This window comes from Filicampus tigris, chromosome 21 (assembly GCF_054856515.1).
Source record: "Filicampus tigris isolate MCC_2025a chromosome 21, RoL_Ftig_1.0, whole genome shotgun sequence".
NCBI classification, from domain to species: Eukaryota; Metazoa; Chordata; class Actinopteri; order Syngnathiformes; family Syngnathidae; genus Filicampus; species Filicampus tigris.
The window spans coordinates 353,596-372,681 of record NC_141237.1 but is presented as its reverse complement, the minus strand read 5'-3'; the positions used below and the strand labels follow the sequence as shown (position 1 = coordinate 372,681).

At 50.7% G+C, this 19,086-nt stretch overlaps 2 protein-coding genes across 3 annotated transcripts; one reads left to right on the top strand and one right to left on the bottom strand.

The window, feature by feature from the left end:
* Positions 1-761: 761 nt before the first annotated feature.
* lyrm4b (LYR motif containing 4) lies at positions 762-5,630 on the bottom strand. Its single transcript, XM_086020254.1, has 3 exons — positions 5,465-5,630; positions 3,460-3,580; positions 762-931 (listed from the first exon to the last, which is right to left on the bottom strand). Exons 1-3 carry the CDS (start codon positions 5,551-5,553, stop codon positions 884-886), a joined length of 258 nt encoding a protein of 85 aa, XP_085876380.1. The 5' UTR covers positions 5,554-5,630; the 3' UTR covers positions 762-883.
* On the top strand, positions 5,488-16,182 carry fars2 (phenylalanyl-tRNA synthetase 2, mitochondrial). 2 transcript variants are annotated; one of them, XM_086020238.1, is made up of 11 exons: positions 5,488-5,834; positions 7,131-7,307; positions 7,431-7,830; positions 8,046-8,132; positions 8,213-8,272; positions 8,343-8,511; positions 8,825-8,990; positions 9,056-9,187; positions 12,622-12,782; positions 14,104-14,264; positions 15,413-16,182. In XM_086020238.1, exons 3-11 carry the CDS (start codon positions 7,565-7,567, stop codon positions 15,549-15,551), a joined length of 1,341 nt encoding a protein of 446 aa, XP_085876364.1. In that variant the 5' UTR covers positions 5,488-5,834; positions 7,131-7,307; positions 7,431-7,564; the 3' UTR covers positions 15,552-16,182. The 2 variants fall into 2 exon arrangements, with proteins under 2 accessions (XP_085876364.1, XP_085876363.1); XM_086020237.1 differs by lacking the exon at positions 7,131-7,307.
* Positions 16,183-19,086: the final 2,904 nt, after the last annotated feature.

The window sequence follows — 19,086 nt, the reverse complement described above, 5'->3', positions numbered from 1 at the left end:
GTCGCGACTACGCGTCCGCATTGCCACTTGCCCGCCCCGCCGTCTCTGAAAACCATCACTTCCAAGTCCAGTCGGTCGATGTCACCGATGACGTGCGAAGCCTCGCCATTCATCAAAACACGACAGAAAAGCTCACGGGATGGCCACACATTTTTCCTTCCATCCTTTAACAGCCAATTCCAACTTTTTCATCTGGTCCAATTTGCTTTTGCAGTTAGGAACTCTTCTTTTTTTGTCTTCTCAAGAAACAAATGGGTTTGATTTGGAAGTGCAGCCACACACCCCAAAGCCAACATTGGCAACAAAATAGGAGAAAAAGTTCAAATGACTGCAAGAATCGCCTTCAGTAGGCGCACAATGTTAACTTATAAACACACGGATTTTGGAAGCACACGATGGGGCATGTTTGTTGTCCCTTTTGTAGGCCAAACGACATGACTGAAGGCGGGTGGTTGAACGGCCAATCAAGCTTTTGGCCAGCAGGGGGTGTTGTGAGCACATCCTGCAGCGCCGACAAGGAGTCAAGGTCCACGCCGCAGGATGAACACACGCCCCCCCCCCCACACACAATCAGGTCAGGCAAACACGGGGGAAGCGGGCCGCACCAATGAACGCGGCGCGTCTGACTCGAGTCACGAGCCTCACCTTGGCCCTGCTCGGCCGACGCCTGACCCCGCCCACCAGGCCCTCTCCGCAGCGTCCACGCGTGACGCCGCCAACAGGTGTAGCAGCCTACGTGCCTTAAAAAGCTCCCATTCCACTTTGGTCACATCATCAAGTGCTTTTATTTGGTTTCCCGCTGACTGCGGAAGTCGGACGCTGCGACGCCTCACAAGCCGGAAGCCGATTGGCCGACGGGATGTCACTTGCTCCTCTTTTGCTGCTACTCCACCACCGTCTTCTGGGCCTGGAACATGCCGCCCACGGCCACCTGCACGCGCGCGCACGCACACACACACACGCACGCACGCACGCACACACACACACACACACACACACACGCGCAATGGCGTCATGTATCGTCGCGACCATCACAGGCAATCCCATCAAATTAATTATGACATCGCATGCAAGCCTTTTTCTGCTATCACACACCCACCCCTCGCGCTGTTGGCCGTGCGTTGCCGATCGATTTGTGCTGTACGCAAACAAGACCGAAAGTTGCCCCTCAAGAACTATGAGCACATATCAACTCCGTATGAGCCCACGTGCAGCCGGCAGGGGTGCCTTTGGGTACCTCATTTGTCAAGCAAATCAAGGTCAATGCAATTCAAGCCCTTCCAGCCTCCCTTCCACCCCCGCCAAAATAAACTATACAAAAACAAATCAACAGCCCAATTGTTTGAACGCGCACGAAAGCGTTTGTGCCTCTCGACCAATTCAACGCGCTGTGCCCGCCTCGGCCGCCAGGAGGCAGCACAGCAGAGCACAGCGTGCCTTTCTTTGTCAAGTACGTTGGCAAAGAAGTACAATTCATTCACTTTCAAGTACATTTCATCCTTCCGAATTGTTGATGTTTAAACATGGATTCGATTCTGAAGTGTTGAATCATATTTTGAAAACCCCCAAATATTAACGTAGGAAAATAAGTCTCTTGTGAAGTATATGAGCACACCAATGAGTATTTAGGTTACTTTTGGGAAGTCTTTGAGTACATCTAGGAGTACTGGGTAATCTTTAGGGGAGATTTCAGTCGCTGCAAGAGTATTGAGGTAACTGTGAAGAAGACATTTGTAGACTTTGAAGGCTGTCAATTGTGTCAAGACATATTTCTTGACGTCAACGCGCTGTGTGTGAATGTGTAATCTTTGTTTACGATGATGTAACTGAAGTGGGAAAGTGTCATAAAAATCACATGCATTACCATTTTCATGACTTTTTGGTCACTGTGTTTTCCCCCCCGAATTCTCGCCTAATGTACCTGTTCATTCAACAGAATGAGGGGAATAGCTGGGTGTGGCCACCAGGGGGCGCCAAATGCTCACAAGCGGCAGGGCAATGACGTCAGGCCCGCTCCGGATTGGCCGCCTTGTGCCGTAGGAGTGTGGCCCTCTGCGCCAATCGGCAGCGAGGGGCGTGGCCTGGATGGAAATTGCCGCTGCGGAGGCGCTTCCGGTGTGGCACGCGCAGCCACCGCAGGCGTGACACGACCGTGACGATGAAAATTGCGTGGGGGGCCGCGCTGGCTTAGTGTTTGGCTCTTCTTCTTCTTCTTCTTTTCGTCCTTCTCCAACATCCTCAAACTTCCCATGGCACCTTGATTTTGGCTTCAGAAATCATTTTTCAAGCTTTGTCAAAACGTGTTCCCCATAAAGAGCTCTCGTCTTCCCTCCCTTGTTCTTCTCTTCTCCTCGGCAGATTGTCGTGCGCCATCCCAGCTCTTCATATTGTTGGGCCTTCCTTTGGTGTGTCCGGCAACGCCCAAACAAATCCCTTTGAATTCAACCGATAAAGCTCATGAAAGAAATTAACTGACAACAACAACATTAGAGTCAGTTTTGTAAACACAAAAGACAATTACAGTGGTCTTTTTTTTTTTTTTTTTTTTTTTTTTTTTTAAAGGACACTTGCTGTATTCCATGAAGAGAAATGTTTTTTCAGTTGAAACGGTAGTTTTGGTGAGGGGGGGGGGGGGAAATCACCTTGATGGGGCCAAGCGTAGCAAAGACTTCAACAACTCGTCCACGGCAACGAGCAGAAATGCAGACATGCTGACAACTTTGGAACAAAAGTCCAGACGTAGTTTGTCGGGCTTATTTATTTTTTTATTGACTAAGACGATGATTTCCTTTGGAAAGAAAGCGGCCACAAGGTCACAGTCCGACAAATGCGCACACTGGGCGGAGGGAAAAGAAGTTCAAAGGTACAAAGCTACGTTTGGAGAGCTTCGGCTCTTTTGTCGTGGTCGCGGCTGATCAACGACGCTCGGACATCCGCTGCATTTTTATCTCGGCGCTAACACGCCAACGATGGCGAAGCACGGGTTGTTTGGGGGAGGGGGGCTGCGCATTTCCAGTGACGGAAGGAGAGCGGGGGAGGAGCGGAAGGGAGGGGCGGTGTCAGTGACGCAGGCGTTCACGCGGGGTGTCGTCCTACTTAGGGCTTCCGAAAATCTCGTCATGTTGCATCAGCGAGGGCCGAGTTGCGGCCTGCGGCGGCGGACGTGCGTGTGTGTGTCGACACGCGCGCACACACACGCCCATTACAAGAGCTCATGACCTGACAGCGCGCGCACGCACACTCACGACGTCTGCCGGCACCGTTTGAGAATGAACCCGAGGGCTGCCGATGCATTATGGGAACACGCTCTGATGATTAGCCAGCCGGCCGGCCCGTGCGTGCGTGCGTGCGTGCGGGACAGGTGGCGGGTGAGTAAACAGGTGCTCATCTGCATGCTGGTCAAGCTGAGGCTACGCCAGCCAGCCAGCCAGCCAGCGTGCCCGTGTGTGCGTGAGTTACCTGTCTCTGAATCAGCGCCAGTGACTGGCGGGCCTCCAGCAGCAGCCTCTCCACCGTTTTGGGGTTGTCCACATTCTTGTTGACCCTGAAAGCGTCACGCACACGACGTACTGCGTATGTCCTGCAACACACGCACATTAGGATTCCATCATTATCATCATCATCACCACATTTGAGCTCGACTGAAGACCAAGAAATTGCCCACCGAATGCTCTACAGCGATGCCTTGACATTCGAATTGGATTTGTTCTGCGAGATGCTCGTAGCTGCGAGCGCTTATATCCGCTCGACTTGACGTCGACTCGGCCCACTTAAGAGCAAGAAGATCAGGCAGAGAAGGCCCCACAACTAAGCTGCGGTCATGGTCGTGATAACCAGGGCACAGAGAGAAGCTCTGCCAATGATGCTCCGTTGGCATGCGTTGCTGCGGCGTGTGTGTTAAAGGAGCGCCTAACAATTTCCCCTAGCCTGTCTATGGCGTTTCACATTAGATGGCAGCAGCGCTACGCTAGTGGATATTAGTAAGACAAAATGAAGAGCACTTTCAATAAGCAAGACTTTGAAAATGATGAATAATATGTTTAAAGTGTGTGGGAGGTAAAACTACTTTTGAAGATATTGGTGGGGGCGTGGGGGGTGATGTGGAGATGCCACACAGCTGGCAGAGGCTCAGTGACCTTGACAAGTTCCACTTCTTCTTCTTGCTGCTGCAGCTCCTTGCGCATTTAAGAGCGCGCCGGTAAAGCCGCGACGGACCCCATTTACGAGGCATCGTTAAACACGAGCAAGTACAAGGACGTGATGGAGGGATGACGAGACGACGCCTTTCATAAGGATGAGGAAGGCAAAGAAGGACAGCGGAGAGATGGCGGGGAAAAAAAACGGTTGAGGGAAAGCTCAGGTGCAAGTTTGACACTTGCGCTTCCGATGGCACGATCGTCAAGTCGTTGATTATTATATTACATTGCACGACAACTCTTTTACGAAGGGATGAATCGTTGATAGCAGGAGTGCCCAACCAGTCGATTCTGGACTGGTCCCAAGTTGACCGCAGTGTGTGTGTGTGTGTGTGTTCGTTATTATGAGACTCAAGTTTGTGATAGCGTACACTACGCAGCCTGTGCACCCCATCAGTCTCACATCCACTAAATGTTTTGTTTCATTTCTTTAAGGAAAACAGTACGTCCCCTTTGACCTACCTAAGTTGTTTGTAGTCAGCAGTCACTTGCAGATAGCAATCAGAGCCGTTAATGGCCTTTTCCCCTTCATTCTCATTCATAGCGTGTTTGTTGAATCTGCAACGCGAAGAAAGGGAAGGCGGAGCGCCGACTTCGAACGAACGGTAGACGTGTGCTACGAGCAGGACGCTGTTCCTCGCACGAAGGACTTTATGCACTAGGAGTGTGCCTCGCTGCCTGCGACACACTAGCAATTCTTACATTTAACAATCGACGAACCTGTCCATTTTTTCCCGATTAATTGATGACTCATCCATGCATCCATTTACTCGCGCTTAACCGAAGACCTGTTTGCCACGGTGACTCTTACGGGCGCACAAAGATTTAGGCGAATCATATTGCTGAAGATTCGGTGAAATGTGCCACATGATGATGTGGAGAGTGAATTTCACTTTCTGTTGTATTGGACACTTTATGGTGATCTAAGAGGGTGTATGTTTAACGACATTAAACAACAGAAGCTCGATATGTTCTAGTGGCAGGAGGAGCAAAACAATTTAACGGCTTTTTGATTCGGATGTTTCTATAATTGCATTTGCATGGAGAAGACGCCAAGATCGACTGTTTCTGTTGTATTTGAGTCCTGGTGCCGGCTCGTTTGGATTCTTTCGTGTCATTAGCCATGCAGGCTGGGCGAACCACTGCATGCATGAGCCAAAAGGTCCAAACAGTGCGAAGCTCCATTAGCGCGTAGCGCGTAGCGCGCACGCCGCTAGCTTGAAATGACGCGGCGAACGCATGACCGCCTCTCGACGCGCACATCTTACCGGTAATTGTACGAGGGGAAGTTGCCACTTTCTCTGAGGAGCATCCTGTACAGAGAAATCACCTGCGCTCTCGAGGGCGCCGCCATCATGTTGCTACGCTAACAGCTGCGAGACTCAAACAGCAGGCATTAGGACCCCACTGACAAGTGTGCCCAACGAGCGCCTGTCCCATTTAAGCATTCGTGCCGCTGATTTTTTGGGCCTTTTTTGTGTTGTTTTGACCAAGCGAATTTATACGAGCCCCTTATTTGGTAGCGCGTTTGACGTTCAATATACATACATTTACCAAATCCCACTTTGAATGAGTGCTCAATCATTCGGGCACGCTTGTAGCTACTAAACGGGAGGTAATGCCGTACGACGTGTGAAGGTAAGGCCACCCTTGCTGACTTTACTTACTATCCGAACATAAAGGTTGAATCAGAAACGTTGTTTTAGCAACATGAAACGATGCGAGAGTCATGCGCGTTATTGCCACACCCCCAAAAGCATCTATGTGATTCACCATATGGCTTGATTCCACCCTCGATTGCCCTTTGTTGTTATTGATTGGTTGCAGCGAGGCCGTTCGGTTCATTCAAGTTATTTGTTTCTACTTCCGAAGCAAAAAGTTACACATGGACTAACTGCTGTGGTCACAGATCACGTGGGGGCCGTGCGACTCCATCCATATTTTACGATGATCATTACTCATGTCTAAAATGTGTCACTGGCATGCAACTCACTTAAGTTAACCAAAATCTTGGGCACGCCTCTCATGTCATTCTGGTGCCGTGCACCGCGACTCGTTGCTAAACCTGTCGCTCAACGCAAAACCTCCGACGTGAACATGATCCCGTTGGTTAAGGCGCAACATTATTGATACGTCTCTTGCATTGTATAGTCTGGACACATTAGTAAAAATGCTTTTTGAAAGAAACGACGTTTTCAGCTACATAGTTTTCAGTAGTAGAAAACGAACACATGTTGTCGCCAAAATGATTTACAACGTTTGTGATGCGTGCACTTTCTCAAGATTGACGTCAATGTCATGCAATAACTTTTGAGTACACTCGTTCTTTGTGTTCAATCAGTGTGTTTTGTCTTCAATTTGCATTGTATGCTTCCGTCTCCTTGAGCCTAGCCCAGAAAAACAAGTCAAGGGTGCTCAGCTCTGGTGAGTGCGGCGGCCGACCGTCGGGGCAGAAAATATTGAATTCTATTTGAACATATTTCATCTCTGGAATTGGAAAAAAAAAATAGCCAGTGAGTCGACCCCACATTTACTTCGGCGGGTAACATGCGGCGAAAGCGCTTTGTCGATGGGGCGGCTGGAGGTTGACGTGGCTTGCCCCTCGGGTAGCTCCCCAAATTCCCGATGGCCACCACGCTGTGTTTTAACACGTGAAATGGACAGGCCTTGTGTGAAAAGAAATAAAAATCTTGGCTTGACCCCTCCTACACGCATTACACACATTTACACTCAAGACTTGAAAGCGCCTGTCGTCGCTCTCCTTTTGCAGTCAAGAAACGGCCGACGAATACATAACATCGCTTGGAGGAAACGATACGACTCTCCGACATAGAGTCCTCCAAATAAGGGGGCTTGCTTCAAACTGTTGATTTGGTACTCCCGGTCGCAGGGATACCAACCATTGGTCTATTTTCTCTCTCCTCTCGACTGCAGCCTCCGAGGGGACCTTCTCTGCCTATTCTTGCTGTTAATGACGCTGCGCGTTGAGCTACTAGCGCTCATGCAGTGCCGCCTGGCATCTTGTGGCACTGGGCACGGCATACTAGCAACTAAGTCGGGACTGCCGGTGTACTGTAAAACCTAAAAACAAAAAGGCAAGGGTGAGGCAAAGTAGGTAACATTGCCTTCAGCTCTGGGTTTCGGGAACAGCCTGTGTTTGCGCTGCTAATGTAGCCGCTTGCTTTGCTAACCTGAAGCCAGTCATTCATTCATTCACGGTGTCCTTTTTTTCAGAAGGTTTTCCGTCCCTCCTTTGCCGCGGTCGTGTTGAGCAAACGACGGCGTTGGGCTTTTTTGTCCCCGCCATTTCCCTCGGCGCAGACTATTCGGCTGACGTCGCGCTCGTCTTCTCGGCCGGCAAAGAGCGGATGTCCTTCAGCGCCTCCGGGGGACTCGCGCTCATGTTCCTCCGCCGGCTGCTGCGCCCCCCGCCGGCCGCGTCACGCCGCCGCGCGTGCACAGTTGGCCCCGCCCCCGGCCGGGACAGCGTGGAGGTGTTAGGCCGCGCCTACCCGTGCGACGACTTCACCAACGTCACGCCCAAGGTCCTGGCCAAAGTGGGCCGCGACCTCCACAACCAACGGCATCATCCGCTGTGGCTCCTCAAGGAAAGGATCAAAGCTCACTTCTACAGGTGCTGCCTCAACAATGGAAATGGAAATGGACAATGGAAATGGAAATGGAAATGGAAATGGGGGGGGGGGGCGGGGTTGGCGTCCCATGATGTGGCACTTTTGTTGTTGTTGCTCTTTGGCTGAGTCGGCACGTTGAGCCTCCTTTAGGGTTAGGCTGCGCCGCCGTCTTGAAGGCAAGCGTTTCAATGCTGCTTCTCGTGCTGTTTCTGCTCAGCGCTCACGCGGCTCGCTCGGGCAACCCGCTCTTCTCGGCCCACGACAACCTGAGCCCCGTGGTCACCGTGGAGCAGAACTTTGACAGGTCGACTCATTTGCTCCATTGACAGCCGCATCCCCGGCCGCTCACCCGCTGCATTGATTGATTGATTGATTGATTGACAGCTTGCTGATCCCGCCCGAGCACCCCAGCAGGAAGCGTGGAGACAACTACTACCTGAACAGGTGAGCCGGCCCGGCCCGCCCCGCCCCGCCCCGCCCCGCCCACAGTGTACCCGTTCACCTGTTCTGGCAGGAGCACCATGCTGCGTGCGCACACCTCTGCCCACCAGAGGGAGCTGGTGAGCGGCGGGCTGGACGCCTTCCTCTTGGCCGGAGACGTGTACAGGCGGGACCAGATCGATGCCAGCCACTATCCCGTCTTCCACCAGATGGAGGGCGTGCGCCTCTTCTCCGACCGCCAGGTAACAACAAACGACAGCTGCTCCGTTGCCTAACGCAGAAAAAAAACACCATGACAGATTTAGGCTTTCCACAATCAGTGTTTTGCAGACCGGACCAGCGAGTTAAAAAAAAAATAAATCTGATCGCAAGTGCAAAGAACAGTGGAGCCCTGCTCTTGTCAAGCAGAACAAATGCAAGGCATTGCCCCCCCCAAAATAAGACATTGTCCCCAAAACGCTGATAAACATTCAAAAGGCCAAAATGTTGGACTGCCAATTGCAAACGGAGCGCCACTCATTGTTGGAACGTTGTGCCGGCACTTTTTGTGCGCAGCTCTTCTGCGACGTCGCCAACGGCGACGATCTGAACCTGTTTGAGGCGGCGGGGGGCCGCAGGACGCCTCACAAACAGGAAGTCCACAGTCTGGAGGCCGTCAAGCTGCTGGAGTTCAACCTCAAACAAACGCTGAGCGGACTCGTCAGGCACCTGTTGGGAGAAGGTGGCGCGCGTCTCACCTCGCCCGCCTCCTGGCGTCGGTCGGCTTGACTTGGTCTTCCTCGGCAGACTTGGAGGTGCGATGGGTGGACTGCCACTTCCCCTTCACTCATCCCTCCTTTGAGATGGAGGTGTGTTTCCGTGGCGACTGGATGGAGGTGCTGGGCTGTGGCGTCATGGAGCAGCAGCTGCTCAACTCCGGTCAGAACACACCCCCACACACACACACCCCCACACACACACACACACACACACACGCAGCGAGGCGGTCAACTTTGAACTTGATGGATCAGGTTGCGCATTTGAACGTTTGTCACCAAGACACTTTTGTCAAGTTGTCATATTTCTTCCTTCAAGATCAACTTTGACTCAGTCAAAATGCTCACCGACAATCCAGCCCAAAGTTAAGCTCGACTTTGAGGATTATTCTCTTCTGTAGTGATTGCATAATGCGTCACAGGTCTTAGGCCCGCCCACTTGGAGTGAACTTCCTGCTAAATAGTGAGCTGCTTGCTGGCTGCTGAGCTTCTTCCCTTACTTGTGCTGGCATGAATAATTGAGATTTTCAGACTTGGAGCGAACGCCCCCCACCCACCACGTTTGACTGCCGCCGCGACACGCGGGCCAGCAAAGTCGACCAGCGGGCCAAAAATAGTTCAAAGACGCTCACGCATTCATTGAGATGAGTGTGTTAAGCACGCACGCACGCACGCACACACACACCTCCCCTACATCTCCACTGCGGCAGTGTGGCTGGTTGCCGTGGTAACGCACCACATTCAACACCCCCCCGCTTACACTCTCCATCCAATATTTCTGCAGCGTTGGGAGACAATAGAGAGCAAAAAGTGACGGTAGTAGAGTGAGCGTGGGGTGTGTGTGTGGGGGGGGGTGTGAGAGGGTAGGGGGGGCTCTGCGGGGTGAGGAGGAAGGCAACAGGGGACACTGGTTGGTGTGCGTCTTATTTAATGGTGTGACTGCCATATGTGACGCCTGAGGCCTAGTGTGAGTGTGTGTGCTTGCGCATGGGGGGGGCAAAATGGAAAAAGGGGATGGGGTAAATCAGCCAAGAGGAAGTTGGGAAGACGAGTAAGGGGGAGTGACGAATGGCGGAGGAGAAATGAAACATCTTCATTAATTCACTCAGGACGAGCGAGCGAGCGCTTTGCCTTCTCTTATTTATTCACGACACCGCGCACGCGTGTGCGGTGGCGTGTTTAGAATGCGCGTTGTTGTGCACGGAATAGGAATGTGTGCGCGTGAACATAAAAGACACGTGTGTGTGTGTGTTTCCCAGGGGTTTCCCCTCCCAACAGATGGGACTTGCTAATGGCCACGCCTCCTGGCCAAAACCCGATTTACACACTTCCCAGGGGACCCCCCCCCCCAATAAAAATCGGGGGTGGGGAGTGGGGGGGAATATATATAATATGTGTGTGCACGTGTGTGTGGATATTGAAATGTGATTAAAGTCATGTTGGTAACAATTAACAGGCTCTCAAAGCTGTCACCACGGGCCCTCTGGGAATGGCCGCGTGCGTGCGGTTCAGGTGCTTGCTTTGGCTCTTAATCCGCCTCCTGAATAAATCATGTGGCCCCCGCCCCCGCCCGTGCCCCTCATCCTGCTGTCATTAAGCGTGGGTACATTTTTCACGTTGAAATGCTGCTCGTGACGAGTCAGCTTTTTGGAAGCCCAGGATGGAAGGATGGAAAAAATCAAAGCCGAGATGACTGTCCGTTTCCGCTTCTGTACTTGCACTCACGTAAGGAGGTGGCTTCCCCTGAACTCCGACCCGCCTCCTTTCGTCCCCGCATTCCCCCTCCCCCATCACGTCTGCCTCCCTAACACCCACTGGAGACGGGTGGCCAGCTGGTAGCAAAGGCGGCCCTTCCCAGAGGGCCTGAGGCGGCAGCTTTGAGAAGCTGTTAATTGTGGCCGACATGACTTTAATCAGATTTTACCTTCCCCACGCACACACACACACGCACGCACGTGCAAGTTGAGTGTGTGTCAGCCTTGTCCTACAACGTGAGCGGCCCACCAAGCCTGGAGCGGGACGCAAAGCAATCGGCGTGCGCCTTCATCGCGCAACTTCGCTTCTCTCATTCCACGACAGGCCGTTTGGCGAGTCCGGCTTGACTTCCGAGTAGAGTTTGTCGGAACGGTTCAAGCTTTTCCCACGACTCGTCGTCAAGCGTTTGTTCAGCTCGCGTTTTGAAGTCCGGACCGGATCGGTCTCCAAGCGCTCCACTCGGCCTTGTTTTCTGATATTTCCGTCCAGCGTTGGTGTTCAAACAGTGGCTTTTTTCAAAGGGCCCGAACGGAGTTTTTCCCGCTCGTTTTTGCTCCACACTAGGTGACTGACTATATGTGACTGTTGAGGCTCCGTGGAACCTTTTTCCGGGGGGCTTGTGCTTGTTGTCAAAGTCGGAGAGGAGGCTGCGCCTTGTAGTCAAGGTGACAATGAGATTCGAGTATCTCGGGTCCGTCAACTGCTCTCACTGGGTGTGCAAACGTGACAGCAGTTTGGCGCGAAGGGCAGCGCAAACATTTGTTTGTGCAACCATCCGTGTTCCATCACAGTGGGGGTGGGCGGGCTTAGAGCGTGGGGGCGGAGATTTGCTGCGTCCGCACACAAAGTGCATCGACAAAGCACCCGACGCCGACAAGCCGCGGGCTCAGTTTGCCATGGAGAGTGACTGGCCTCCAGGGGGCGCCACCTTCTTCTTCTTCTTCTTCTTCTTCTTCTTCTTCTTCTTTTGGAAGACGCATATGTGAAGATCTCCTGCTCACGCGCTGGCACGCCGCCACCGACGCCTCGCCGTGACAAGCCGGGCTTCAAAAAGCGCCTTTGAGATGCAAATAGATCAAAGAGTCAGTCATCAACGTCCCGAGTACAAAGACGTCGTCGAGCCGCCCGGGGATGTTCGACAGCACTTTTTCCGAGCGATGCCAGTTCGACTCGAGTATTCGGCTCTTGACCACTGACCCGTTCCACCCGTACTTCTGTTCCATCAAATTTCAAAGGACATGATGACAGATAAAGAAAGATGTTCTGGTCTCCCCAGCGCTTAGCTTAGCTTAGCTTAGCTTAGCTTAGCGGTCAGTTCAACAAATGCGGTTGAAGCTGGAGCTTGTTTTGGCACGTTTTGCTCAACCACACGCAAGTGGGAAAAAGTAGGCCGCAGGTGAGTAGAGTCTGCAGAATACGCTGACAGCACGCCGCCATTTTGTTGGGGCGGGTGTGACGAAGACGTGGGCGCGTCTGATTCTCGTCGTCGTTGGCGGCGGGGAACGCTGCTATTCCTTGAGCCTATTTCTTTTTTTTTTCCCCTGGATGTCTTCACGGGCACCAATGTCATTGGTTATTTCGGAGGATGAGCGTTGTCGAAAAAGCGTCAACATGCGGCGAACAGATGGCGAGGCCGGCGCGTTTGCCGAGATGTGTGACCAGTGAGGATTCGCTTCCGCCGCTCTCGCGCATCTTTATCCACTTTGTCATCCGCCGAGGACGGCGTTCAGGCGCAATCTGCGCAGGCGGGCTTAAATGTCACACAGCAGGACGGCACGTCGGCGGGCCCTCTTTTGCCGACTAACATGTTGTTGTGGTTGTTGTCGTTGTTTGTGTTGTCAGCCGGCGCGGCCGACAAGGTGGGTTGGGCTTTTGGACTGGGCCTGGAGCGTTTGGCCATGGTTGTGTTCAACATCCCCGACATCCGAATGTTCTGGAGCCAGGACGAGCGCTTCCTCAAGCAATTCCGCGTGGACGACATCCACCAGGAGGTCCGCTTCCAGGTAGCGTGAGCGCCGCTCGGCTGCTTTTTCCCCACCGTTCGCAGGGAGTGAAGATGAAGATGAAGGCGAGCCCGTGGCCGCATTGATCGAAGGCTTTCCGCGGAGGCTCCGGCGGGATCGCGGCTCATCTCCCGCCCCTCTCCGCCTCCCCCCCTCGCGCCGGCGCCTAATCGACCGCAAACGCTGGCGCGCGCACCGGGCCGCGGCGCCGGCTTCTTTGCTACTGAAGTGAAGGGCTGACGTTTTGAGGCGGGACACTGAATATTCCAAACGATGGCAGATGGCCCGGTGCTGCGGTCGTCGTCTTTGGGTTGCGTTCCTTGCCAAACGGGCCAGGTGGGTTGCGTTAGGAAGAAAAACAGCCCAAAACTGCCACCCGTCTCTGAGGAGTGACAAGGCCAAAGGCCCGACGGCCCATCAAACGACTGAAGTCATCCATTGCAAATCGGGCAAGTCGACAATCCAAAGGACCGATTTTACATCTACACTGCGTGTAACTTCGTTCATGAGACATAACACACCAATTGCCTAATGAGAAGAATCGTTCACATTTTGAACATTTGACATTCGACCATTTACGTAGGAATTGTTTTTTCCCCTCAACTTTGACCCCCATCTATGAACGCGGTAAGCCATCTGTCCGTTTCCAAAAGTCAACGTGGCCTTTGAGCACCAAATGCCCAAAGTGGCAAAGTGCTTTTGACACCGTGGCAACGTTGAAGCTACAGTCAGTTGCCCTTTCCCCCTTGCGACCGTTCCAATGTCGCTGACGCGATGACATCGAGGGACAACGGAAAGACGCGCTTGTTTTCTACGCTTAGTTAGGGTTGCACTGGCTTATCATTTTCATGATCGTGTCAAGTACGCTTTAGGAATGCAACCAGTCACGTAGGCCTCCCACGCTCCCGTATTGTCATGGCGGTGCTACGTGAAGAGCTAACTAGCTTTTGCGTGCTACTCGCCGTAAAAAGTTTGAGAACCGCCGACTTGGACTTGGAACGACTTAGCACGCAACCGATTGGTCATTAACTCAAAGCAACAGATGAACTGTTTTTCCTGGTCTTTTTCCCCCCAACAAGATCCCTTGGTTGTACATAGTGAGGACAATTTGCAATTTTCATCCCACTTTTGGAAAGAAACGCACACGATTTGCTGCGGTGAGCCAGAAAAGGAGGACGAGGCGGGCCCCATCTCAAGCTCGAGAAGGACGGGCCTGCGTTCTGGCCTCGGACACGAACAAAACGCACCTGGGAACTTGCCTTCCTCCTCCGATTACCGCGATGATGATGGCGCGCGCGTGCGTGTGTGTGTGTGTTTTGAGGCGCTGAGCAAGTACCCCCCGCTGCACAACGACATCTCCTTTTGGCTGCCCGCGGCGGGCGAGCCGGCCTTCCACGCCAACGACTTCTACGAGTTGGTGCGCGCCGTCGCCGGAGATCTGGTGGAGGAGGTCGCGCTGCTCGATGACTTCACGCACCCCACGTGAGTGCCGCACGCACGCACTGCAGAGGAAGGAAGGAAGGAAGACAAATGAGGAGGGAGGGGGGTGGACGGAAGTCATGATGATGATGATGATGACATTTGGAGACAACCGTGCGCGCGCTTATAGTGGGTGAAGCTATTGATAAGCGGTGTGCATTTCATTTTTAAAATGCACAGATGAGTCAACCGGTTGATGAACTCATTCACTGCCAAGGACGTCTTTCTTTGTCTTTTCACAGTGCAGCCATGCGATCCCAGCAACTTATTTAGATTTGTTCCAAAGGTCTGAAAATGTCTGGCAGTCAATGAGTTCATTGAGGCAAAGACAAGTGTGCTTTATACAAAGTATTTTGTTGAACGATGAAAGGACTTTTCTCATTCTTTCGAATCATTCATTTGACACATGAACCAATTGCTACTCCGTAGCAAGAGCGGCATCGCCGTGGAAAAATGCAGTAACGGCTTGATGACGGCAACAAATGATCCACAACTCGTGACCTTGTAAATGCGCCAAATGAGAGCGATGGCGAGGAATTCAAGTCACCGAGTTCCACCGGGACGCAATTGAGCGCGAGTGCAGGAGAGCAAACGCCAGCGAGCCATTAGCCGTGATTGGCCGACACATGACACCATAATGGGTCCACGCGAGCGCCATCTTGGAACCCGAGTGCGATCGATGGGATCGCGTTTCACCAGACGAGCGGCCTCGAGTCGGCTCTTACGCACACGTGCGGGAAGTGTTGACTTGCTGTTGTGACAGGAGTCATCAAAGTGAGCGAGCTAAACCCACAGGTGCTCATTAAAGGTCAAGCGCAGCGCTTAGCGAGCAATTAGCACTCCGAAAATGGCGGCTTCCTTCTTCATGACCCGCGCGCACGCACACATAAAAATGGCTCCCAACTTGAGTTCTTTTGGTTAGACACACACACACATGCACTGGGATTTATTTGTGTGTGTATTGATCTCTGTGTTGGGGGTGCACATGTGGATAATGGAGACATCAATTATTCAACACATGTGTGTGTTGTATTTTGTGCCCGTTGAATAATTGAGCGGCACTGGCAGGGCGAGCGACACGCAGGATGAATGAGGAGGGAGAGAGAGAGAGAGAGAGAGAGAGAGAGTGCCAATCATGCGGTGTGTTTCAGGAGCGGGAGGCGGAGCTTGTGCTTCCGCGTGGTTTACCGCCACACGGAGCGCACGCTATGCCAACAGGAAGTGCACGCAGTTCACCGCCAGATACAACAGAGGGCCGAGACACAGCTGGGCGTCGAGGGACGCTACTGAACACGCCCGGAGTCAATCTCGCCACTTGTGCTGATTGTTGTTGATATTGTCCACCTTGACATCATGAAATATGCATTGATAGGAAAAGCTTTGAGAAAATCCCAAATCGATTCATGTAAACGGCACAGTCATCGTGTTAATGTCGACAGTCTGCCATTATATGCTAACATTTGGCAAGTGTGTCCACTCTGTCAGCATGCGCACATATTTTGCTGTTTGTGTGTACATTGGTTCATTGATTTATTTTTTTTAAAGAAAAAAAGAGTATGTGGGCTTGACCCAAATGCCCTTCTAACAGCATAACATGGACGTCATTCAATGAATATTAAATTCAGTGGGAAATACCAACTTTTTGGGTGAAATGGGGACGTCTCAAAGGCACCTCCTGCCCATGTTGACGCTACAGCCTGGCTAGTAACTTAGTTAGCGGTTATCTAGCTAGTTAGCGACACCCTCGGAGAGATGCCGCCAGGCTAGCCTTGCATACTAATTAGCCGCTAGCCGCCACGTGGAGGTGGATACCCACTTTATTTTAGCGGCTGGATGCTAAGGCTAATGTTATTGTTGTTGATGTCAGCTTTTGTAATCAGCAAATGTTTCCAAATAAAACATCATACATAAAATATCAGAACGACGTTCAGTGTTTGTTTTGTAGCCTTATGATGAGTTAGCCACTAATTGGCATTTGCCGGCTAACAGACATGTTGACACTCAAGGCTCATCGGAGCTCGCCAGACGAGAAGGCGGATGACGATGATGACTGAAATCTTCAGATTCTTCATCATGACAATGAAGGGAAAGAGGAGCTCCCATCGTGCCACAAGCAACAGGAAGTGGAGCGCTCAAAGAAACACGGGAAGTCAAAGCCCTGTTCAAAAGCGTCTCTCCCTCAGCCACAAAGCTAGCATCAAGCTAATGCTAACAGTTAGCTGTTATCAAGCTATTGCTAACAGCCAGCTTGTTGCACTTCTTCACTTAGAATGGTGACAACTGTCACAAACAAAAGTCTCCATCATTTTCGGTCTTATTTCAGCTGCTGCCATTTCCTGTTACCGTGACGATCCACGGAAGCTTGGGCTGTTTAGTTTGGCGTCCGCAGTTACCAGGTCTTGGTCGTGCGTGTGTTGCCATGGTAATGTGTCCTCCGCATTCCAGGCTGCTGTCGGCGCTACCTGGGAAAGTTGCTACTGAAGGGGTTGGGGCTTGTCTCGTCTTGACTTAGCTTGTTAGCATGTGTCGCATGTTTTAAAATGGGAACCTTTACAAGAAGCTTTCTGGCATTCTGCCATTCTGCCAAGCACACTTAGCATTTCCTGTTGAGAGAGGAAGCTGAGCCGCTCGGTCGGTGCCATGGCATGCTGGCGAGGGGCTTTCTGATGGGGCTCCCAAAAACGGAGGGGGTTCTTATTTTAAGCAGCGACCCACTTTCCGTCCCGAGCGATGCTGCTGGAAAATGTTTGACCATAAATAAATAAACAGGAAACATTTTCACATCAGCCGTGTGCTTCAAAAACTCAAAAATAAAAGCTTTCTTCTAGGGATGCGCCGATCGATCGGGCGCCGATCATGATCGGCCGATTTTCGTGAAAAATTACGTCATCGGAATATTTGATCAAAGCCTTTTATTGCCGCTCAAAAAATCCAATCACCCCGCAAAACATGCTTCGCAGCCTACAGCCGTGTTGCTGCTTTTTTTCAAATGATATTATGATATAATAGCATCCACCATAAATAAATGGAAAAATATACAGATATTCCATGTGATCGGAATCGGTATCGGCCGATCTCACTCATGCGTGATCGGCATCGGTGTCATAAAACCCTGATCGGCACATCCCTACTTTCTTCTTGATTGGTTATTGAAGGGCTGCAACTAACTGATATTTCAATAATCAATTCACGTGTCGCTTATTTTTTGGGGGGGTTACTAGATAAATTGGATTGAAAAAAACATTTTTAAGTCCCATTTCTTAACTGAAAACAGCACATTGTTTCAAATGATATACAAACATATAAACACACACATATACGTGTGTGTGAGAACGACAAGGCTCGATTTATTTTTCTCTAAGCAAGGGTTTTGTGGAACAAAAATATGACCCTATATTGACTGAACAAGTGGTTTCATTTATTTTTTTAAATAGAATCAACAGGTTTTCCATATTACACTATGCTTTGAACTTCATAGGAGTAGAGTTTTCTCTCCACAGTCCAGACATGTATTCATTTTATTTTATTTTTCCTGCTATTTTGCTATACAAAGTTGGATGTCTGTAAAAAGTGGACTCGAGTAGCCGCACACTTCATGCCCGCAGCGGTTTAGCACGCTAGCCGTTTAGTTTAGACATTAGAATGCCTTGTGGCGGGCTTCGAGCAAAGAAGAGGAGGGGCTCCGGAAGAAGAAGAAAAAAAATAGTCTGACCGTCGCTAGTCCGTGCTAGCTTGTGGCTAACACACAATGCCATGCTTACAAAACTAGAGCTGGTTCTTGAATAGTTGCTCCAAAAAAAGAACATTCACGCACAAACATTTAAGCAAGATCCTCACACAGATAAGCGAACAACACTCACCCTCAAATCTTCAACTTCACAAATGTTCAACTTCACAAATGTTCAACTTCAGAAATCCATCCTCATCCTCTTCCTCATCCTCTTCCTCATCCTCATCCTCATCCTCATCCTCATCCTCATCCTCATCCTCATCCTCATCCTCTTCCTGTTCTTCTTACTCTTCTTCTTCTGGATAGTTATTTCTTAGCTTTTTTTATCTGATGAAGTAGCATTGATCTATCTGCATGCGCGCACCACACTGCCCCTAAGAGGCCAAGGCGCGCACAGCACAAAGAGCACGCTGGAAGTACGCGACTGGGAGCCTGTCTGACGACATCAACAAGCGACACGACTAATCATCATGAAATTCTTTGCCAATTTTTTAAGTTGGCGATTTTTATCGATTGGTTGTTGCAGTCCGATATTATTGACAGAGAATGAACACTTAGACACAGTCAAGCCGGTGTGTGTTTGTGTGTATGCTTACTTGATATACTTGTTATTATTTATTTTCCCGTAAGTTTGTGTGTGCGTGAGTGTATGTGTGTGTGGGCGTGTGGGTGTGTGTGTGTGCGTGTGTGTGTTTGTGTTGGAAGTACCCTTTTCCTGCAAGCTGAATTGTCACGGTATTTTTTGTTGACAAAACCCGGAGAATCCATCTTTTTTTTAATCCATCCATCCATCTATCCATCCGCCCGCCCGCTGATTTGCTCCGACCAATCACAAAGCAACGCCGTGTTATTTAAGACCCCTTTATCCGCATACTTACACTGCTAAGACGACAACTATATCACTCAACTCCATGATGCCATCTGTGCCAATCATCGAGATAACAGCTTTTTAATTATTATTTGAACAACGCATAAGAACATAAACTTGCTTTAAAAAAAATTATATATATATATATATATATATATATATATATATATATGTATATATGTATATATATATGTATATATGTATATATATGTATATATTTATGTATA